This window comes from Lytechinus pictus, chromosome 7, assembly GCF_037042905.1.
Source record: "Lytechinus pictus isolate F3 Inbred chromosome 7, Lp3.0, whole genome shotgun sequence".
NCBI lineage: Eukaryota > Metazoa > Echinodermata > Echinoidea > Temnopleuroida > Toxopneustidae > Lytechinus > Lytechinus pictus.
This window is the reverse complement of record NC_087251.1, coordinates 31,247,530-31,272,735: the sequence shown is the minus strand read 5'-3', so window position 1 is coordinate 31,272,735 and position 25,206 is coordinate 31,247,530. Positions and strand designations below refer to the sequence as shown.

The 25,206-nt window shown below is 36.0% G+C and overlaps 1 protein-coding gene across 1 annotated transcript in view; it reads left to right on the top strand.

The window, feature by feature from the left end:
• The first annotated feature begins 4,354 nt into the window (after positions 1–4,354).
• Positions 4,355–25,206, top strand: part of LOC129265278 (glycogen phosphorylase-like) — a 36,565-nt gene continuing 15,713 nt past the window's right edge. The window contains exons 1-8 of the mRNA XM_064102490.1: positions 4,355–4,453; positions 8,230–8,308; positions 16,149–16,252; positions 19,953–20,084; positions 20,538–20,649; positions 21,459–21,541; positions 22,438–22,581; positions 24,378–24,470. Of these exons, the coding sequence (XP_063958560.1) occupies positions 4,406–4,453; positions 8,230–8,308; positions 16,149–16,252; positions 19,953–20,084; positions 20,538–20,649; positions 21,459–21,541; positions 22,438–22,581; positions 24,378–24,470 (795 nt within the window). The 5' untranslated portion in view covers positions 4,355–4,405. The remainder of the gene's footprint in view (positions 4,454–8,229; positions 8,309–16,148; positions 16,253–19,952; positions 20,085–20,537; positions 20,650–21,458; positions 21,542–22,437; positions 22,582–24,377; positions 24,471–25,206) is intronic.

Here is a 25,206-nt window from a genome sequence, read left to right as displayed (position 1 = left end):
CGAGGTAAATGGGTACCTGGCAGGAATTTATTTCTTGAAATGCCACCGCGCTATAAAAGGCTGCGGGGCTAAAGCCAGGGTAATAATATCTTATTATTAAAGTGCATAGGGACACATTTGGCAGTGATATGCGCTGTATATTTAAAGCATGTTGGTATCATTATTATTATTATTGCTTATGGAATATGACTTATATTAATCTTAAACCTTGAAATACATGTAAAATAATGTGAACTTTTTTTATCATGACAAATGGGGTGCTGCTCACATTTGATATAATTTTTTTTTAAATACATTAATGCACATGAACATGTACATGACACTCTTTGGTGGAATTTTGCCAAACTGTCACAAAACCAACTTCACATCACAGTGGATTTTGCTTTGACAGATTTAAATTTTATCAGTCAGTCGGCAGGTCCACAAAAAGTAGCTTCTTTAATCCAAGTGATATTCATATTCGAAATGATGATTGAAATGATCACCATGTGGTAATCTCTTCAAATTACCTGCGGCTGTTGTTCTGAAACATTATCCAGCCAATCAGAACTTTGGATTACTTGCTACTCAGAATTTTCAAAAATCTTATCTTGTTTCTTGATGGGAAAAGTTGGCTGCTGACCCATCTAAAAGGTGCCAGATATCAAGAGTGACATTGTAAGAAAGTATTGAGTTTGAGCTTTCTGATGATATAAATAGTATTTGTGCCCAAAACAAAAAGTTTTACACAATTTGCAAGAGAAATTAGAGTTTGAGCTTTCTGATGATATAGATAGCATTTGTGCCCAAATCAAAAAGTTTAACACAATTTGCAAGAGAAATTAAAGAAAGAAAAGGCATCTTTTCAGGCCTGAAATTCGCTTATTTATCAAAATATTTTATTCAAAAGAAATTACCAATATAAAAGAGTAGCATTTACTCTTTACTACACATGTATGGTATCAAAATAATCAATTTTACTTGAGGAGAAAGTGGTTAAAGTCTCACTTTGAATTCACAAGATTTTGCAGGGATATGAATTCAGCCATGAGAGGACTTGGATAAATCTTGCTCATTTGCTCATTATATGGCAGAGGGAGTAGGAACTGCAGACTGACTGTTTATGACACCGTTCTCACTACCTTTCTAAAACTAGTTTAGTGGAAACTAGTTTAATGTGTAATGAGAACGGTCGAAGCGATCTTCCAAACCGGTTCATAAAACCACCTCGCGATGTAGTTTTTAAGATCGTTAAGCCTCGTTAAACTGGTTTTAGCGTAAGTGAGGACACAACCGTTCTTCGGGAAGCGATCTTTGCACATTTTGAGCGCGCTACTCCACACACTGTGTGTAGAATGCCTACGCTGCGGTTTCTAATTTCGTGCAAAACATGTCACCCCACTGAGGGCATTCCCATAGCAACAAGATTGCTTTACGTGAATTGAAAACCACAAATGGGAACGCTAGAAAAGCGATCGTCCAAACTGGTTCCTGAACCGTTTTCCAGTAAACTAGTTTTAGAAAGCATAATGAGAACAGGGTCTATTTTTCTTGTAAGCTGTATTTTCTTATCCTATACTTAGCATAAATTATTCAATTTCATATCCATGTAACAGACAAGTAATACAATATCTTTGCATACACTGTAGTTTACATTTTGGTATACATATATAACAGAGACTAGACAAATAGTGTATGAACATGCTGGATTACTCTTATTTATTTTTATCTAAAAAGTGATTTAAAAATATTAAAAATAAACATACATAGGCCTACACTGTATGTAAATTGAGATCTGTTGAAATTGGAGGATTCACTCAAAAGCATTTAATCATCTCTTGCTTTTAATGTGGATAACCCCCCCCCCTTTGACATGCAGTTTACCTTATTTGATTGGATGTAGAATTTCATTTAGGACCTATTAATGCTTTCATACACTCATTTTGTAAGGCCTCTTATCTCATTCAAATATTACTATACTCTTTCTGAATTGGACCATGGACTAGTAGGTCCATGATTGGACAGACCCTGGGGTCAGTAGGGGTGTAATAAATTTAAACCTATTACTCTCGTTGATCAAACATCCCTCTAAGTTTATTGTACCAGGATTAAGAGAAATTCCATCTTCATACTGATATTTCATATTAACCATCTTCAACAAATTTGTTTAGTGCGCCATGTGGGTCGGCCAAGCAGCATATGGGGTTGCATTTCTCTTGCCTAGCATCATGGTGTTACGGTGGATGGCATTGATGCAGGAGGATACATCACATGTGTGTATACCATCAGAACAAGGTGGATGCATTCATAATCACAGTTCATTCTGTGAGACTACACTGTACGTGCAAGCTCCCAAATTACAAATGGCAGATCTGTAGCCTAATTCAAGTCGTGCATGAGTGTTTTTATTTGTGTTCAATGTATGATGTAAACAAATTTTATTTGTTGACATCATGAATTTATTTATTAGCCTATGAATAATCAACCCTTTGATTGTGGGCATCAACAGAAAGACAAGATAATTACTGACCAGTTAACTTTGCCCTTCATATTTTAATACTTGTCTGTATTTAGGTGTATGTACGGTGATACTGATTCTACTTGTCCAATTGTTCATCGAGAAAGCAATCTGTTATTTGAAGAGAGACCTGTGTGTATTGTTGAATAATGGGCCTGAGGGCGCGCGATGCATTATACATAATGAAGATTGTGTGCATGTCCTCACGCCCCGGGCTCACGCCTACATGTTTCACAGTGGTGATGCTAATGCCCCCATAGACTGATCCAATACTGTCATTAACATTGGGTGACACAACATTTACTCTTGTGACAATTGCTCCGGTCTTGATATGTCAGGAGATAAAGGGTTTAGAATTAAAATAGAGTTTTTGGTTCAGAATGATGTCAAGATAAGGATTGGGGTTTATTTAGTTTTGGAGTTGAACTGTATGTTTGCCTTAAAGGAAAATTGGAATAAGTTAGCTCGTACGAAAACAGAAACAGATTAACGAAAGTTTTAGAAAATTGAATAAATGATAAGAAAGGTTATGAGCATTTGAAGTTTAGATCATTATATTGTAATGTAAATCCTACTACATGTATTGGGAATGCGACCAAGGTGTGTGACGTCACATTTGAACAACTTTCCCATTACTTTTGTATATATTTCACTTAAACCGCCTCTTTTATCACATTTATCAGTAGATCATGTATTCTTCCTATAGGAGGGCATGTAATACAGATTTTCAAGGAATACAATATCCATGAAGAATTTGTATCACTATAAGAAAGCAAAAAGAGACATTTTTGGGGTATTTTATTGTCCATCAAAGGGAAAGTTGTTCATATGTGACATCACACATATTGGTCGCATTGCTAATGGGAGGATATCCATACGTGTAGCATTAGTGAACGCAATATATAAGAGCTCATATCTTTTTCATTATTTGTCCAATTTTTCTCAAACTTTCTTTTCTCTTTATATTCTTTGAATTTTCCGTTTCACACAAGCCCACTTTTTCCAAAGGTTTCATTCCCTGTTTTCCATCGCATCAATTGTCGCTGGAACCAACATCATGGAACCAATTTATTAGAATGAGCGTGATAGTTGTAATCTGTATTGTGAATATCAATCAATAGGCCTATAATAAAGAGATGATACATTTAAAAAAGCAAAAAGTTTTCTGAAGAATACTTTAATCATTAATTTACATATTGTACCCAACTTTTCAACTGAACAGTTACATAGATGCCTTTCTGTAAGAACACAGTGCAATTTCTGCTTTAGTTGACAAAAGTTAAAAATTGAGTGATATTACCGGTATACATGTATGTGATAATAATGAAGGGGTTTGCTTATTACTTTACCATTCAGGTTGCTGCTAATCTTATAGGCTTTTATTTTAAATGATGATTTAAAACATACAAGTACAGGCGTGTATTCTCCAAAGAGGTTTTTAAAAAAACTATGGACTGTGCAGATTTTGTATATAATTAAACTTGAATTTCATCGCGGACAAAAATAAAAATCCAATTAAATGCAGAGGGCGCTTAAAGGGAAGTACAATAATACAAAAAATCTGCATAATCCATGGTTTTGTACCATGGTACAATAATCTTTTGAGAATATTGGCCACATTCTATTAGATCATTCTCTCCATATTTATTAATCTCAGTTGGGATTAAAAGTATTAATACAACATATTGTGGCTTTGCTATTGTCATGTACATGTAGACAACGTTGAGAAAATAATGTAAAATACTCTATGATTAACTGTGTACATATATTTATAATTCATGAAAATGTCAATTTTGTTCGTTGTACAAATAAAGGCCTTAATACTAAAAAGCAAGTTTTTCCTTCTCTTTTCAGCGTGTGTACTACCTCTCATTGGAATACTATATTGGACGTACCTTGACCAATACCATGGTCAATCTTGGTATACAGGGCCAATGTGATGAGGCACTTTACCAGGTGAGTTTACCTAGCTTTATAGCCGTCTGTTTAATAAAACATTGTTATTGCCAGATAGAATACAGCAAAGGTCTAAGTATTGGCAAGACAAATGAGGTCTTAAATGTCCTGATTCATAGAACAGACATGATCAGTCAAGTGCTGAAATATATGAATCCATATGCAACCTGTCAAAAGAAGAAAAGTGCATTTTAAGATTTTATGAAAACCTTGTTTTTTCAATTAATTAAATCACATATTCATGTTAATTTTTCTATTGAAGCAACCTCCATTTCCCAAGTGTGACAGAGATAAAAAGATGTAACTGATTTGATATGTGTTATCTAGTACATGTATGTACATGGCCTAATATTATCCAAGGCTTGTTTCTCACCGAAGATTTCAAGAGCTGACCGAATCATGGTGAACCTTTCTTGATTGAAAGGAAAACAACTCAATACAAGCCTTTAGTGTTCCCTTGGATCAGCTCAAGTGAGCTGTCCTTCACGAGTAGAGTGGACCCTTTCCACTGCCTTGGAGATTTAGTTACCCTCATCCACCTGCATGCCCTTTTACCCACTGCATTTATTACTGGGTGTCACCAGTTGATGGAGATGTGATGATGTATAACTATGCTAGCTTGTATACTTCTTAATTCACATGACTCTTTCAAAGTTCTTAATGTTATTCTTTCATTGTAAAGTACATAAATTGATTTAATGTCAAGTCCACCCGGGAGAAAAGTTTATTTGAACAAAGTGCATGTGAATATGCATGAATACTAAAGTTTGACTTTGATTTGATTATGCTCACATGCATTCTTACTCATGTAGTTTAAAGAAAACCAAGTTTAAATGACTTACTCAATTGACAACATGTTTCATCTAAATCGGTTATAAGATAAAATAGAGTTTTGGTTGTTTAAAAAGCCTTTGCAATTTGCATCATGCATGGGGATCCCAAATTGGCAAACATACTTCAAAGTAGTTGATTTCGTGGACAATTCTCCATTTATTTTGTACACAAATTTTCAGATTTCTTTCTTAATTTTACATAATTCTGATTATTTTTGCCTGACATCAACATATGTGGTGTGAATTATGTTTTCCCATGACAATTGCTTCATCATGGATATACACAATCAGAAACAAAAGGGTGTGTTCTGTGTCCCCCATTCCTGGTCTTTAAACGTCTTTCAGATCACAATTCATAGGAAAGTTTTAACGCCGAAAAACATACATGTGGAAATGCAATCAGCCCAAATTTTACAACCTTCAGCATCGGGAATGCAATGCTGAATGCGATTGAGTCTTGTTGAAACGTCTTATTTGCTCTCGCAGTGGAAGCCTACAAGAGCATGTGCTGGAATTGGCCTTTCTTGTGATGGGTCAAACTCCGCAGTAAGCTGCATTAACGAGAGGGTATAACCGACATATCAGCTTTATAATTTTCGAAACTGAACAGTGCACCCCTGATCATGCTTGTGTTTTCTTTGATTTGTAATTGCATTTCCAATCACGATTTATGTTGCTGTTGAAATTTAAAATTTAAATTGAACACACCCTTACAGTATTCTACTCTTTCCTGGGGTTGATACTCTAATTGGGTTTTGGTTTCCATTGAGCCAATGAGATATCAGTTGATTTGAAATTATACCATTAATCAGAAAAATAACGAAGCTTGATTGATGGCGATACCATGATCTCTTAGTCTTTCTTCTGACTGTATCTTTATTTTGTATAGATCTGCTTGTGAGTTATGACAAAAACAGAAAGGTTGATCTTTGTTCAGAATTCACCTGATAATTTAATGCTCATTCCCTGGTGACCCATGCAGTCTCATTCTCAATCGCATCAATTTTAATCTCCTTGAAGCATTCCCTTGCTAAACTCAGAAGTCAGAACTCTTTATCCCGCTTCCTTGTGTGTCTGTGTTTGATGCACCTTGGCTACAGTATACACATGTACCAAGTTTGAAGCTCCTTTGCCATCCTTGCACGTAGCTACAGTACATGTACATGCCTGTAATAGCAGGTTCATGCCCTGAATACCATCATTTAAAATGTGACTGTGCGAGTGTGCGTCCGGTCGTTCTTGCTTATTATCAACGTGATATACTATACCCTGTATGATTTCAACAGGATCAAGGCCTGGCGGGTGACTTCTTATATTCATTAATTGATGAAGTCTTCCAGGCTGTTGACATCAATTGTATAAATAAATAAATACATGTATGTCCTCATTTTCTGTCATTTATTCAGGATATGTGTGCATTCACATTTTTCGCAGGTATAGCTCTGGTATTAAGGAGAAATTTCTCTACAAGATTTATGTTAATTGACAATCTTAAAATTCAATTGAAAATGTAGTTTGCAGTATTGAGATTCATTTTTGTACCTACTAATTGCCCTGTAAAATACTTCAAAGACAATTTACAGGGATAAATGGGATGTTCTAACATAATTGCAGGAAAGTGCATGGAATGTCTAGGGATGATTGCAGTTGCACCCAATTGGCAAAAGCTCATGCACAAACGAGCCCCTTGTAACATTTATTTTTCATTCTACATGTGGGTACTTTGACATTGGTGTTTTGATAGAAAAAGATGAAATATACATGTAGACAATCACTAGCTAAGTGATTGTAGTCAGTCAACATTTGCTTTCCCATTTTTGTTTGATCGTACACCAACTTATTTTCCTTTCTTGTGCTTTGTCTTGTCTGAGGTTAGTGCAAAGTCTGAATGAACACCAGTGTACTTCTTTAAAGGACAAGTCCACCCCAACAAATAGTTGATTTGAATAAAAAGAGAAAAACCCAACAAGCGTAACACTGAAAATTTCATCAAAATTTGATGTAAAATATAGAAAGTTAGGACATGTAAAGTTATGCTTAATTTCACAAAACAGTTATAGTGTATATATGCACATCCTGTTTTTATGCAAATGAGGAGACTGGGGTGGACTTTACCTTTAAGTATTCAGATTTCATACAGTATGAGTGCATGCATTTTTAGTGGGTTTGATATGTGTATGTAGATGACATTACATTTGAGACAGATCTATTATCGGACATCTACATTTCCAATTGTGACTGTACTGTACATTTACATTTTGTACTTCCATGTTGGAAAAAAAGAGCATGCTGATCAATCTGGAAATATGATACGAAAATATGAATAAACATAACATGCCTTTTATATTCTTTACATTTCATGTTTCCTTGTATATGATTGGATAATGTTGGAAACCATGGACTTAAATTTCTTTTCATTATATATGAGATATAGTCATATACATGTATGTACTTTAATAAAGCAGGGAAAAGAATAAACATAATGAAAAGCTCTCTGATTGTAGTCAGTCAGCTATGAAAAAAATCTTTAAAATTAATCCCAAGAAAAATTGCCTGTAGTATTTGAAAGACTCTTATGAATTTCTTGTATAATGTACAAAACTGTAAAGAATAAAAAAAATTATTATGCTATTTCATTTTCATTTTTATTTTTACATAATGTGTTATTCTTCCTATCCTTTTAATACAGCAGTATCAGAATTAAGTCACCAAAAATGGTTGATTTCATTTCAATCCATTTCAGTATTAACTCTTAATTTTTATGTTTATTTGAAGGACCCCATCGGAAATGCCATCTCAACTGTCATTGGCCATCCTGTCGTGAATAAACTTACCTTTGTATGAAGTCAGTCAGTTATGCATCTATTATTCACAGTTAACTTTTAAATGAATAAATTATTTTTAATTTCATCATTTTTTCATTTGTTCTTTCTTATGTAATAGCTTGGTCTGAATATTGAGGAGTTGGAAGAGCTGGAGGAGGATGCTGGTCTTGGAAACGGTGGTTTGGGTCGACTGGCAGGTTAGTATGAATCCTATTGAATTCAGGGTCCCGTTTCAATAAAAGTTACTATCATAGTAAGTTTAGCCATTCAATGGTATACCATGGTAACAATACTAATCAATCAATCAATCAGAATCAAGGATTTCAGGGAAGTTACCATTGGATTGCAAAATTAAGTTTGCAAGAGGCCCTGATATAGATATAATTTTCAAAGAATAGACCCAAGATACAATTTTTTTTTTGCTATTTATAAAAGATAATATTCTGTATGTTTTTGAAAATGTATGTTCTGCCGACTGCCATGTATTGTCTCGCCTGCATAGCAGAGCGAGACTATAGGCGCCGCTTTTCCGACGGCGGCGGCGGCGTCAACATCAAATCTTAACCTAAGGTTAAGGTTTTGAAATGACATCATAACTTAGAAAGTATATGGACCTAGTTCATGAAACTTGGACATAATGTTAATCAAGTATTACTGAACATCCTGCCTGAGTTTCAGGTCACATGACCAAGGTCAAAGGTCATTTAGGGTCAATGAACTTAGACCATGTTGGGAAAATTATTTTCAAAATCTTAACCGAAGGTTAAGATTTTGAAATGACATCATAACTTAGAAAGTATATGGACCTAGTTCATGAAACTTGTGCATAAGGTTAATCAAGTATTACTGAACATCCTGCCTGAGTTTCAGGTCACATGACCAAGGTCAAAGGTCATTTAGGGTCAATGAACTTTGGTCAAGTTGGGGGTATTTGTTGAATTACTATCATAACTTTGAAAATTTATGGATCTAGTCCATGAAACTTGGACATAAGGTTAATCAAGTATTAGTGAACATCCTGCCTGAGTTTCAGGTCATATGACCAAGGTCAAAGGTCATTTAGGGTCAATGAACTTTGGCCAAGTTGGGGGTATTTGTTGAATTACCATCATAACTTTGAAAATTTATGGATTTAGTTCATGAAACTTGGACATTAGGTTAATCAAGTACCACTGAATATTCTGTGCGAGTTTCAGGTCACATGACCATGGTCAAAGGTCATTAAAGGTCAATTAACTTTGGCCGTGTTGGGGGTATTTGTTGAATTACCGTCCTAACTCTGAAAGTTTATGGATCTAGTTCATAAAACTTGGGATATAAGAGTAATCAAGCATCACTGAACATCCCCTGTGAGTTTCAGGTCACAAAACCAAGTCAAAGGTCAGTTAAGGTCAATAAACTTAGGCCATGTTGGGGTAATTGTTGAAGTGCCATCATAACTTTGAAAGTTTATGGATAGAGTGAATGAAATGTGGACATGGGTGTAGTTGACAGTCTTAAGTCTCCGTTCAAATGTCATTTATGGTCAATGAACGTGGTATTATGTCATTATATGAATGGTGTTTTTGTGAATGATTATTTTATAGTAGTTTTCAAAGTTAGCACTGCTGCTATATTAAATTGCGTAATGCAGGCGAGACTGCCAGAGGCGTTCCACTTGTTTTTAACAATAAAATCGTGATAAAAAAGGGATAAAGAAATTTCCCAGCACCAATCTTCATACATGTATGTATGTACTTTGTATAGAAGTTCTTGTATTGTAATTTGGGTCATCAACCGCAATGTTGTAGATTAAATCCATAACATATTAGTGATGGTATCACTACATGGCTTTGTGTGCATATAATTGCAAAACTCAAGTCAAAGACGGAATATGTATATATAGATCAACTAGCTTTTATATTTACTGAAAAAGAGGAGCCAACAACAAATTGATTGACACTTGATGGGTTTAACAAATATAGATTCTGAGAAAGAATATCTATTCTCACCAGAAAGTATTGTAAAATTCACAATTGGATGAATCTAGTGGATTGGATATTGTTTCCAAACATGAGATAAGATTGTCATTCTATGATATTACTCTCCATGGACATACAATTCAAGGCATTAAAATTAGCTCATGAAACTATAACTTTACAGTATGTTAACACCACTGGCGTAAATCCGTGTTGATGGGTGGGGGGGGGGATGACTGAAATATTTTGGCATTTTTTTTTGCAATCATGTTTTTAGATATGCAAGGAATTGCCATTGATATGTCCACAGTGGCGTACCGTGGGTCACGGCATGGGGGGGGCACCAGCAAAAATTTGGAATCACTGAGTGAGTGCGCTAGTGAGCGCGCTCAGTTGCCAGTTATACTGACCTAATAGAGATATTTTAAGGACAATGTCATTAAACTGATATGTATCTCACTGACGAGCTGAAATTTTTTTATATTCACACCTAAAAAGGGACATTATAATCAAATTTGTGTAATCATGATAGGTATCTGTCTCGCTAAACAATGCGAGCGCGAAGCGCGAGCTGAAAATTTAGATAATTCAGACCTGAAGTGGGGCATTCTAAGGTTTTTTTTGTAAGAATTAACTAGGACCATACGTATTTCATTAACCAAATGATGTGAGCGTGAAGCGCGAGCTAAAATTTTTTGATATTCAGATCAGAAGGGACATTTTAAGGACTGATTTTAGGAATTTTAATGAAAAGCAGACATATCTCACCAATCCACTAATGCGAACGTAATCACGGACAGGAAATGTTTCATATATATACGAAGACCTTAACATGGGGCAATCACTTTTTGAGTCGTGAAAAAGAAGCATATATGTCACTACATAAAACAATGATAACTCAAGTGCTAGGAAATATATTTGGTTTATATTGACTTGAAAACGGGATGTTTTAGTACAACAGGAATATATATCACGTTAAACAGACAATGCGAGCACCAGGAACAATGACGACGTAGGCCCTGGGCAAATTATGTTTCATAAAGTTATGATAAATATGTTTCTTATGTAATGTAACATAACATAATTATAATATATAACATTATAATAAATAATCTTTTCTTCTTTCCCACTACGTTTCTCTTCCTTTCTCCCTCTTTTCTCCTTTTCCCCTTTCCCCGTTTTTTTTTTTTTGTCAGCCGATGGGGGGGATGTGCCCCCCATGCCCCCCGTAGTTACGCCACTGTATGTCCATATGGCAAATACCCCTCCAATATTATTATCTTTTTTACCCCATGATGGTTTAATGGTTTTATTAGAGATTACATTTAAAAAAATTTGACATTCCATCTTAATCCCTTCCCAAAGACCCCAACATTGATGAATTGGAAGAAACGGGGGTTTCTCTTCAATGATATAATAAGGACATAAGTATTTCGTTTGGAAATGGTGAACTGGCTCTTTATTTGCATTTTATAATTCAATAATATTGTTTTATTTGTTAAGCGGTATTTTAGGAAGGATTTTTCACCAATAAAACAATTATCTCTTGTGATTTTTTTTTCATTTCTTTCGTAAAAAGTGAGGGGGATGTTTGTACAGGCCATCCCCCCCTCCTCGAAAAGTGGGGGGGATATATCCCCCCATCCCCCCCGGGATAATTATTTCTAAATAGTTAATAAATATAGTAAAATTCACCAAGCAAAATGCTGAAAATTTCATCAAAATCTAGTAAGAAATTATAACAAAGTTTTTAGATTTGAAAGTTTGACAATATTTGTGAAGACGGTTGCATGTATATGCACGTCATCTTGAATATTTAATAGGTGAACTGATGATGTCATGCCCCACTTTCCCCTTTTCTTACGTTATGACATGAACTACTTCATATTTTCATACTATTTGTGTATGAGACATATATGTTTCCCTTATAATGAAATAAGTTGCAGCAATGAATATCTATATGCATTCGATCATTTGTCAATCCAAGTTTTATCATTCTTGGACTTAAAGGCTCGAATTCACAAAGGTGGTTTTGAAAACCCACGGTTGAGTCCATGGTTTATGCAGATTTCCTGTATAAATTGCGCTTAATTTAGCGCGTATCTGGCGCGTGTATAAAAATGTCAAATTCTGATGCGCGCTTTTGTCACAGTGCGCCAAATTGACGCCTGTTACCATGGTTAGATACGCTATTTTATTCATGAGTTCACTCTTTTACAGTGGACTCATGAATAAAATAGCGTACCTAACCATGGTAACAGGCGTCAATTTGGCGCACTGACAAAAGCACGCATCAGAATTTGACATTTTTATACACGCGCCCGATACGCGCTAAATTAAGCGTAATTTATACAGGAAATCTGCATAAACCATGGACTCAACCGTTGGTTTTCAAAACCACCTTTGTGAATTCAGGCCATAGTGGGGATATGACATCATCCATTTGCTCATTAAATATTTAGGAATGTACATGTATCTCATTGTTTCACCGAAATAATGCAAATCTTCAAAATATCTTAAAAACTTTGTTATTCCTTGTCCAATGTTCATCAAGTTTTTTCATACTATTTGTGTATGAGACTTACAATGTATAGGCCTATGTCTCCCTTATAATAAAATAAGTTGCAGCAATGAATATATAATGCATTCGATCATTTGTCAGTCCAAGTTTTATAATTCTTGGACTTAAAGTGGGGATATGACATCATCAATTTGCTCATTAAATATTCATGAATGTATCTTCTCTCAATGCAAATGTTCAAAACATCTCAAAACTTTATTCCTTGTCCAATGTTCATCAAATTTTAAGTGTAATGTTTGTCTGATTTTTCTTTATCTGATCAAATCATATTATTTTCAACCTAGGGTACCCCTTTAACTTTAAGCCATAACTAATATGCTTACTCCATTTTTAGTTATTAGAAAATCTAAAATGTTTTGATTAACAAATTTTCAAAATTCATGACATTTTAATGTTTTTTTTACACATATAATTTACTCATATTTCCACTGACTTGCTGTTCACTTCCTTCTTCCATTTACAGAATTTTGCTTCAATGACATAGTGTAGTGTAAATGAATTATATAATTATTTTGCATATTTTTTTAAATGTCAGGTTGGATACATTTTATATAGCCTGTAGTGTACATAGATTCCTGTGCTGCAAACGTTTGCTGGTCCTTTAATTTCAGTAACTTGATGCTCGATGCCTGCAAATGTCTCAATTATGTAGGCATGTATACTTATCACCCTGTATACTTATCACCCCGTTTACACTCCAACTGGTGTCACTTTCCTATTATTAAAGCAAAGGCTCATGAACATGAGTGAGTGATATTTCAAAGTTTGAAGGTGATACATGACCTGAGAAAAAGCAAAGAGCAGGTTTTATGTCCCATGTATATCCTTTTTTTTTTTGGTTCTTACAAGAAACATTTACTTATATGTTAAAAAAGAATTTATTTGGGTATATTCACTTGTTATCTATCTACATGTATTAATTGAAACTTCAGCTACAATTTAAACAAAGATCGGGACCATTGCTCGATAAGGGCATTCAGGATATTTTTTCCCCATTAAGGCCTAGTTTACATTTTTAAGCATTATGACATGACATTATGACAAGGGCAAGGGCATGACACCATTATGCACGTGCTAAACCCGTGTATACTGTACTGATCAAAATGCCAATCCAGAATCCACTCCACTCACCATGCCGTAAGGAACCTGGATATGAATCAGTTCACAATATTTTTTTCTTGGGGGGGGGGGATTTCACTTGGAAAAGACAAGTTGATGTTATTTCCTGCTACTCCAATATAAAATCAACATTTGAAGTGTCTGTTGGTCAAATGATATAAACACTGCATTTTGGCATTTGGACTAGTCTAAGAAGTGAGCTAAACAGGATCCATGGTCGGGTCAAGTTTCTCACTTGAAAAGGTCAATGATGTCTTGGCACACACATGTATCCATTTCTGCAGGAGTGATTAAAATGGGTTCGCCATTTATTGACAACTACCCTGTAGAGAAATTATGTTCATGCTGGATTTTCATGTACAACAAAAAAGAAACAGAGTTTCTTGTTGTTAAATAGTACAAGATGATAACTGATTTTCTGTTTAAAAAAAAATCATGTTTAATATATACCTGTATTGTGTGTACATTATTTTATAGAAATTTAAGAGAGAAATTGAGAGTTTCAACTACAGTACATGAAGTCTGCTTGAATATGAAATGTCAAAGTTATTTGATTATGATACTGTAATTATGAATAAGGTGCATGTACAGTAATAACATTACAGTGGATTTACATTCTTCAACAATATTTTGTAAACTACATCAGTGCATTTCATATTGTAGGGTAATAAACATAAGTGATCGGCTGTGGTATTGTAATAAGATCATAATCAACATTGTTTAAGGGAAATTGTGTAATGTTCAATGCATTTTTTTAAATTATTCTTATTTCAAATACATATGACATGCACCAGACATGTTGAACAAAAAAATAATAAAACATATTGTGCATGTATAAAAATAAAGTACCGCTGTAGTTTTCAGTCGCTTCATCTGTAATAGTCATTAAAGCTGATTTTGATTTAAAGACAATTGTACAAGCTTAAAGTGTGTATTATCGGCAAAAGAAATGGACCCATGTTACCAAAAAAAGGTGTTCTGTGGGGTATTTCACAAAGAGTTAAGTATGACTTACAGTTAAGTAAGTATGGGTCACACTTAAGTTAAGTATGAGTCACTCTTAAATGCCTAGTTGCGTGTGGTATAAAAGATCATGCCAAGAGGACACACAAGTTCTGCATATTGATTGCGCATTGCATAGTCTGACTCTAACGGGGTGTTGCAAGAAAATATTTGCGATCAATTGTCGCTACCCCAAATAGCGGTTTCGCCGAGATCCGGGAAAAAATCCCTGTAACGCGCATTGCATAATGGGATAGCTTTTCGGTATTACAACTTCCTGTTCGGAAGTCCAATGCACTGTTTTGCCATTCAGACCAACAGTGCCGTCGTCCACAACAACACAACTTCGCTTTCGCTTGGAAAGTTCATGATCACAACCCTCTCTTTCACGATACAGTTTAACGGCCTTTTCTGCTAAAGTCACTAATTCTGCCCGACGCTTTCCATTGCACGGTATTCCTCTGTCAGTTAAGATTTTTTTAAGTTCCGAAACTGATTTTTTATCCATTTTGTGGTCGACGAAAAATTGAACGCAATGAATGCTGTACATAGTGTATATATTTAGCGTCTAGTCGAATACGATCGTGATGTCAGGCGGGTCGCTAAATGCAAAATTTTAAGATATTCATTTTTTGTTTTATTTTTTTATTACCAAATAAAAACATGAATAAAAATTATTTTCACGTGAAATATATTTTCTAATTTTATTTATAATTCAAATGGAATCAAAACTGACCAAATTAAATAAAAAGTATTATAATCTGTACATATTACGCTGATTGGCATCGATTTCAGCGTGGCGGAAAACTCAGTATCGCGAACCTCGCGCGAGCATGCATGACTCTGAACCGGAAGTGGTGATGACGACCCGACGGAGTGAAAATTATCTCGTCTCGCGCATTATGAGATTTTTGTTCCTATTTGGGGTAGCGAGAATTGCAAATATTCAGTTGCAAATTTACAACTGATAGGTCAACCTTAGCTGTAGCAAATCAGATTAAACTTCTTGTTTCAAGGAGCAAATTATCAATCAATCACTAATTTGCAATTGAATTGAATTGCAAGACATACGATTGATTTAGGGACCAAAAATTGACTTGCTATTGATCGCAAGTTTCTTGCAACACCCCATTAGTCACACTTTAATAACTCTTTGTGAAACACCACCCCCTAGAGTGTTTCATGAAAAAAGCCTGACAAGTTGTCAGAAATATTGATGAAATACTCTACTGATGTAAAAAAATATATTTGTACAATTTACTCTGGGTCCATACCAAATTACCATCTTCTTTAGATATTATTTTTTTGTCTTCATGGTTAAAAAAAAAAAGAGAAAGTATTCCAATGATTTGAGTATATGCTTTTTTTTTCTTTCAGCATGTTTCTTGGATTCCATGGCAACACTTGGTTTGGCTGCCTATGGTTATGGTATACGCTATGACTACGGTATCTTCACTCAGAAAATAAAAGATGGCCGCCAGGTAAATTTTTAATGTTAATATTTTTTATACATTCTTTAGAGATGCTACTCTACATGTATATCACTATCAGATATTTTGTATGATTGATTTTCTCGCTTTGAGTGAAAGTGATTGGATGCACATTTGTACATGTACTGTATATTTCTGTTGTCACAGAAACATTAGTTGGCAGATGAAATTACTTTGTAGTTTTTGATGTACTTTATCAAAAAGCAAATCTATTTCATACCCTAAGTATGAATTAAGTATTTGATTACCAGTATATATTGTAAACTTATTAACATTCATGTTAAGAGTTGTTCAGTTATTTTTTTTTAATTGTGTCAGATGGACAGTATGATGGTAGGAGGGTTGGGTTGAGGATGGATGGAGGGTTGGGTTGAGGATGGATGGAGGGTTGGGTTGAGGATGGATGGAGGGTTGGGTTGAAGATAGATGGAGGGTTGGGTTGAGGATGGATGGAGGGTTGGGTTGAGGATGGATGGAGGGTTGGGTTGAGGATGGATGGAGGGTTGGGTTGAGGATGGATGGAGGGTTGGGTTGAGGATGGATGGAGGGTTGGGTTGAGGATGGATGGAGGGTTGGGTTGAGGATGGATGGAGGGTTGGGTTGAGGATGGATGGAGGGTTGGGTTGAGGATGGATGGAGGGTTGGGTTGAGGATGGATGGAGGGTTGGGTTGAGGATGGATGGAGGGTTGGGTTGAGGATGGATGGAGGGTTGGGTTGAGGATGGATGGAGGGTTGGGTTGAGGATGGATGGAGGGTTGGGTTGAGGATGGATGGAGGGTTGGGTTGAAGATAGATGGAGGGTTGGGTTGAGGATGGATGGAGGGTTGGGTTGAGGATGGATGGAGGGTTGGGTTGAGGATGGATGGAGGGTTGGGTTGAGGATGGATGGAGGGTTGGGTTGAGGATGGATGGAGGGTTGGGTTGAGGATGGATGGAGGGTTGGGTTGAGGATGGATGGAGGGTTGGGTTGAAGATAGATGGAGGGTTGGGTTGAGGATGGATGGAGGGTTGGGTTGAGGATGGATGGAGGGTTGGGTTGAGGATGGATGGAGGGTTGGGTTGAGGATGGATGGAGGGTTGGGTTGAGGATGGATGGAGGGTTGGGTTGAGGATGGATGGAGGGTTGGGTTGAGGATGGATGGAGGGTTGGGTTGAGGATGGATGGAGGGTTGGGTTGAGGATGGATGGAGGGTTGGGTTGAGGATGGATGGAGGGTTGGGTTGAGGATGGATGGAGGGTTGGGTTGAGGATGGATGGAGGGTTGGGTTGAGGATGGATGGAGGGTTGGGTTGAGGATGGATGGAGGGTTGGGTTGAAGATGGATGGAGGGTTGGGTTGAGGATGGATGGAGGGTTGGGTTGAGGATGGATGGAGGGTTGGGTTGAGGATGGATGGAGGGTTGGGTTGAGGATGGATGGAGGGTTGGGTTGAGGATGGATGGAGGGTTGGGTTGAAGATAGATGGAGGGTTGGGTTGAGGATGGATGGAGGGTTGGGTTGAGGATGGATGGAGGGTTGGGTTGAGGATGGATGGAGGGTTGGGTTGAGGATGGATGGAGGGTTGGGTTGAGGATGGATGGAGGGTTGGGTTGAGGATGGATGGAGGGTTGGGTTGAGGATGGATGGAGGGTTGGGTTGAAGATGGATGGAGGGTTGGGTTGAGGATGGATGGAGGGTTGGGTTGAGGATGGATGGAGGGTTGGGTTGAAGATGGATGGAGGGTTGGGTTGAGGATGGATGGAGGGTTGGGTTGAGGATGGATGGAGGGTTGGGTTGAGGATGGATGGAGGGTTGGGTTGAGGATGGATGGAGGGTTGGGTTGAGGATGGATGGAGGGTTGGGTTGAGGATGGATGGAGGGTTGGGTTGAGGATGGATGGAGGGTTGGGTTGAGGATGGATGGAGGGTTGGGTTGAGGATGGATGGAGGGTTGGGTTGAGGATGGATGGAGGGTTGGGTTGAGGATGGATGGAGGGTTGGGTTGAGGATGGATGGAGGGTTGGGTTGAAGATAGATGGAGGATGCACTGAATCCGGTAAAGTGGAGGAAGGGGGTAAGGGTAAATGTCACGAGTGTGAAGTGAATCCAACCACCCTCCTCTAACAGGGACAATATCTTTGGACAACTTTAATTCTCTGGGGCCCATTCCAGAAAGAGTTGCAACATGATTTTTAACCACTCAAAAACTTGCTTTCGGGACTTGCACTTGATTTCTTTGACTTGCATTTAAATGCAACTCTTCCCTCAATGGGCCCAAGGTCAGTTTTTGGTGTCATGACATTTGATTTGCTCCTGCGACACTTGCTCCGGTCTAAATATCTTGGGTGGCATAGGGTTAGAGTTAGGATTGTAATAGAGTTTTAGGTTCAGAATTATGTGAAGATAAAGTTTAGGGTTTATTTAGTTCTAGAGGTTAGATTTTATGTTTTGCTTAACGTGCATATTTTTCACCGGAGTAATCGTCGCCAGAGCAAATGTCATGGAACCCAGTTTTTATGTCTTTTGCTACCACAACTGGGGAGCCTTTCATGAAATAAATATCAGTGATTTTCATCGACTACCGTATTTTTCGGTATATAAACCGCGGCCGTGTATTAACCGCACCCCCAAAATCGGGAGCCTAAAAAAAAAAAAAAAAAAAAAAAAAAAAAAAATTGGCACATTGAGATGTTGGCATTTGGGGTATTTTCACTACCAACTAATTAAAAGACCAAAACATATATTACTAATTTTTGTATTTTAAAAAATGGTTACTTTATTCTTTAACTTTATTTTTCAAATATAAACTATTTCTTTGTAGAATAAAGAAAAAAAAGACCATGAAATGGCAGTATTGTATATCAAACGTATAGTCTAAAGACGGAAAAAGAAAAAAAAATGTTGAGAGAAACTGAGGTAAAAAAAACGAAGAATAGAGGACATTATTTATTGCCTGTTTTCTAACCAATTACGATTACGATCGATTACGATTAGATGCCTATTGTAAAGCATTTTCCATGCATTTTTTAGGTGTAAAAAAATAAGTTTTCATTACAAGGCAGCCAGGGTTTTTTTAACGAAAAGGAGACCATAAAATGGCATTTTCGAATATCAAAATTATGGTATAAAAAGGGGATTTTTTTTTTAAATATTGAGAGAAAACAGAGAGAAATAAAGAATTAAGGACATTATTTATTGCCTTTTTTAATAACCGATTACGATTACGATCGATTACGATTACATGCCTATTGAAGCGCATTTTCCATGCAATTTTAGCTGGAAAAAAAAGTTTTCATCACAAAACGATCAGGTTATTTTTAGGAAAACATTATTAAATTGATAGTAATTAAATAAATAATATAAAACAACCTTTACAAAGAAGATTTTAAAAGAAAATTCTGCAAAATATACTCTCTATTTTCAGTAACCAACATATAATTATACATTAAATATTCTAAATAATTCTCGGTCATTTAATAATCTAAAATACTGAAGAAACACAGTCAGTTTTCTGATGAAATTTTGTTGTTTCTTTGTATAAACCGCACCCGATTTTTTAAGATTATAAAGCGGGAAAAAAGGTGCGGTTAATACACCGGAAAATACGGTATGTGTCATAAGCTACAGTGCTATAAACGACATTTGTGAGTGAAAGTATATACTTTTATGAAACATCCCCCTCTGATGCTAATCTTCTAATGTCTTGTTTGAAGATTGAGGAACCCGATGACTGGCTGAGATATGGTAATCCGTGGGAGAAAGCAAGGCCAGAGTACACCATACCGGTCAACTTCTATGGACGTACCGAGTCGCATAATGGCAAGGTCAAATGGGTTGACACAAAGGTAGGTTCACTAATATTGGAGAGCTGTATGCGAATAACATACAATGCGAACAAGATCTGTGATGGCACACATGTGAAACTTCCCCATCACTTCAGTACATAGTTTTAATCCTTAAATTTTGTCCTTAATCTCTTTTATAGCAAGATCAAGTGTTCTTTTTTACATGAAAAATTGGGCTTTTGATGGGTATTAGAAATTTATTAGTTACTGATTGGCAGAAATAATGAGGCACCCATGAATGCTAAATGAGTGTTAGGGGAGGAGTATCATTTCAAATTCTTTGTAAGGTCTTATTCAACTCATTTTAATGAAGTGTTTGCAGTATTTGTTTTAGAAATTTTGCTATTAGTTTGAAAGATATTGTTTGAGCATGTGTTGTAGAATATAATGCAGCACCTGATGATCTATCCAATCAATTTTATTTCCATACATGTGCCTTTCTTTTGTCCTAAGGTTGTGTTTGCCATGCCATATGACAGCCCTACACCCGGGTACAAGAACAATACAGTCAATACCATGAGATTGTGGTCTGCCAAGTCCAAGAATAGCTTTGATATGGCCTACTGTAAGTATTGATGTCCAGTAATTGCATGATTTCAATAGGCTAACTATATTTTTCAATGAATCTCTTTTTGTAGTTGCAAGAACTTCTTACCTTCATATTGGTTGTTATTCTGTCTACAATGTTGACACAAATTATAACTGACACTGAAGGAGTATTGTGGCTTCTATATATCTGTTGTGACATTTAGTTTGTTATATTAGAATAGAATATGATGAAGATTTAATTCATTTCAATTTATATTCCAACAAAACACAATCAAGAAGTTACAAAGTAAAAAACCAGATAGCCTACATATGAATGAGCCAGGACCTCTGAAAAGCAGCCTGTGCTTACAGTGTATATTTGAGGCCCTAAATGACGATTTAGATGTTTCAGCTCATCAGAAATCCTTCAATGTAGAAAATTTATGACCAAATTGAGTAATCAATCAATCATGTATCCATATGGTTGAGAATCCTGACTCCACTCTAATATCATTTGGAGAAATATTTATCAATAAATATATTCAGTGGCAAGGGTTTGGCACAATAAAATTTCACAGGCCATATTGTTTGTGCACAGTGGTCCAATTGTCTCATCCGGCTGGATCCGATACTGATATTTGCCATGCTCGAGACATGTAATGTAAATGGGTGCAAAGCTAGAAGAATTCTTTGAAGTGCTGATGGTTCTTATTAGAAGATATGTTAGGATCGTCTTTAACAGACACATAGGAGTAATGTTTAAAATATATTAAGTTTTATATTTATTGTATACGAAATTAAGAAGGTTTCAGATTTCGTTTTCATTTCTTTTTATCCTCTGTGTAGTCAATGATGGTGACTATGTTCAGGCTGTACTTGATAGGAATATAGCAGAAAACATCACCCGTGTACTCTATCCTAATGACAATGTAAGTCTTCCAGTGGGGTGTGACACAGAGTTAAGTGTGACTTAAGTTATGCTCAAGTCCCAATGCGCACACAATATGTTACATGCAACCTTATTGATTAAAATGCAGTTGCGCGCATTCTCTTAGCATGAATTCGATCAGTGTGGTAATGCCCTTTATACCATGTGCAACTTGGAATTTAAGTGCGACTCTAAGTCATACTGATTTCTTTGTGAAACACCCCCCCCCCCCCCGATCCTCATATCATCATTAATTTTACAATTTTCTAAACTTGCTATGAAAATTTTAATGGTCCTACATAAAATCACCTTTGAAACTTGATCTATAAATCACAAGCTGATAAAATTGTGAGAATTCATTTTGTTTCATCTTAACTTTTTAATATGCCTTTTTATCTATTTTTAAATGTAATTTTATGATATATATATTGCACATATCTATTGCACAATTATGTCATTTATATAGTATGTTAATACTTGTTTTTAGTTGATAGATTTAGATGTTTATAACAAATTACAGTGAAAGATCAGTTGGTCTCTATAGGCAAGTTCCTTTGATACATATTTCTATGGGGTAATCTATCCAAGGGAAACCAACTATGTGTTCTTTAAAGACAGGCGATCCTTCTATACAGGTGGTTACTAAAAGCAGGTTTGGTGGTATTGAGATATTAAGGCCTTTTTTTTAGCTTTTGCCTGAATTGTATTGGCTGAGTTTGTTATGCTGGCAGTGAAAAAATTACACGGGGGCATGGTTCCATTTCACCCCCAAAGAAAGAGCCTGGAAAATCCCAATTCGTTGTCATTTGAAAGCTTATCCAGTGTTGCATATTCGGGTAGTAAGTTGTGAAAAGTAGCCCTTGAAATAAAAAATGTAATTTTTTGCCTTTATGTTAGGTCTGTGAAGGTAAGGAGTTGCGTTTGAAGCAGGAATACTTCATGGTGACTGCGTCTCTTCAAGATATCATCAGACGTTTCAAGTCGTCTAGGTTTGGTTGCAGGGATCCTGTCAGGACGACCTTTGACACCTTCCCTGAGAAGGTATGTTCATCTATTCATATCGGGAACTTTTCATAATTGATGAAAATCACTGAATATTTGTTTCATGAAATATTCTCCAAGTAAACTGGAAAAGTGATAAATTGTGATAGTTCTTTGTTTTCAGTATAAGCTAACAAATCCTTACATCTGATTGGTTCAGAGCAATTTAGTTGGTGAAAATCACTGAATATTTTTTTCATGAAACACTCCCCAACTAAACTGGAAAGTGATAAATTGTGATAGTTCTCTGTTTCCAGAAAAAAACCTAGAAATGTAGAATTGCCAAACTTGACTTACCAGTCTATGTGTTATAAGATTTTTAAAAAAATACTTGTGGATTATAAGTGATATCTAAAGTATGATTTCAGAGTTCTTTGCTTATTTTAAGTGTTAACAAACAAAATGACATAAATCCTTTTGGCCATTTTGAGATTTTGGAATGACATTACAACAACAAAAATTGACAAAAAGCAAAGTATTGGAAATAAAATACAGCATTTATTGCATGGATTGCATATAAGCACAAAAATTGGCATCCGAATACCTCAGAAGTTTAGTGAAACCACCACACCAGCCACGTTACAGATTTCATTTAAGAGAAGGCACTTCAATCTTAAACATTCCAAGAGTTTCAAAAATGGGGAAGCTGGCTTTGACTTTTTGTGATTCCAAATTGTGGAACAGTTTGCCAGCCCATATACAATTGTTTTAAAAGACATCTAAAATCATATCTCTTTTTGTTGTCGTGTAAATTTGTAGAGATATATGTATGAAGCGCCAGAAATATATATATGGCAAAAAGAAGCTGCTGAAAACTGCTTATCTAATAAAAGAGAGCCAATGGAGTAAATTTGAAAGTCAAAAAGGGGGCCTAAGCTTTCGATCCTAGCAGAATCTTCGTCGGAGGCAAAATGACAAACATATAAAGTGGAACAACCATAATATAGACCACAAACAAGCTACAGCAACACTAGAAACAAGGAGACAAAAGGGGCATTAGTGAGTAGAGAAGACCAATCAGGTTAGTGAAGGGGATGAAAGAAAAGGAGTAGGCAGACACAAAGGGAAGTTAGTGTAAGTAAGGCCAGTAAAAGACCTCAAGCCAAGAGGGATTAAAATAATGAGGCAGGCAACATCAAACAGGATCTGGAACAAAACAGTGATAATGGGATGAAAAACAAGAGAATTAGTGAGAGGTGGGTCAAACAGGTTACAAAGAAAGGCTTAATAAACTGGTGCATAAGAGTGGGGGGAAAAAAAGAAAAGGAATGGGGAACAACTGATAATGTGCAAAAGACATATAAGTATATATGATAAAGCATTAAACAAACTAAGAGAAGAAGGTAAGTGTAAATATGTATCTATAAGTGATATGTATATAAATATATCCAAAAAAGAAATGTATATGAAAAAAAAATATATATACATAATTATTTTTCTTCTAGAGTAGGCATAAATCAGACCCAAAACAAAAATAACAAAAGTACATTAGTTCTTGAGCGAACATTAAAATGATTAACATGAAGACTAAATTAGTTCATAATTGTTTTGCATGATTTGTTCATATCTTGAAGTCTTTATTCTGCTATATGTTTCATAATATAATTCTGGGAAACTGTTTCACAAGCTTTTCATGCTTTTGGGGTTTACTCACCATTTTTTAAAGAGTTGTTATCCTTTAAATTCCTGTGTTTTACATGATTGTACATTTTTATTGTATTTTTTTAATCAAAATAAAAATATAATATGAATGAATAAGTTAGGTTAACGAATAATTTGTATTTGAATGTTTGTAGGTTGCGATTCAGCTGAATGATACCCATCCTGCCCTGGCTATCCCAGAGCTGATGAGGATCTTAATAGATGTTGAAGGAATGGAATGGGAGAAGGTGAGTCATCGTTTCTTGATGATCGATAGCCTGGAGACGGTGACACGACATTTGCTCCTGCCACATTTGCTCTGGTCTTAATATCTCAGAGGGCAAAGGGTTAGCGTTAGGATTGTAATGGAGTTTTTGGTTCAGAATAATGTAAAAATAAGAATTAGTTTTATTTAGTTCCAGAGGTTAGATTTTTGTTTGGCTTAACGTGCAGATTTACCATCAGAGCAGTTGTTGCCGGAGTAAATGTCTTGGAACCCTCGAGACACAGGGGTTGGGAGTTTCAAAAAAAGAATTGTCAAATAGTTATCTGACAAACTCTGTTCTATCCCACATTTACCAGTGTTACAGTCAGACACCTGTGCTTTTAAGGTACATTTAATGCAAACTGAGGAAAGTAGTTTTGTCTGAAAATCTGTCAGACATCAGATGTTGATGAAAACTCACATGGGCACCTTCTGACAAAGGACTGTGCTTGATTGAATCAATCTTACTATGGGAAGCCAGTGACATCATCACCCAGAATGCACAATGAATATGCCCTTTCCAATCTTGGCCTAAAATATATTACTTGCGCTTTATCATTGACTTGGTCCACATCTCGTTTACGAAAGGATTAATGTGTTAATCTATAGACGAAGAATCCTGGTGTTGCTGGCTTTCCATAGTTTAGAGTACATGCATTTGGAACAATCACATTCCTTTGTAAGGTGGAAGTCCTGGGGGGTGTTTCGCAAAGATTTAA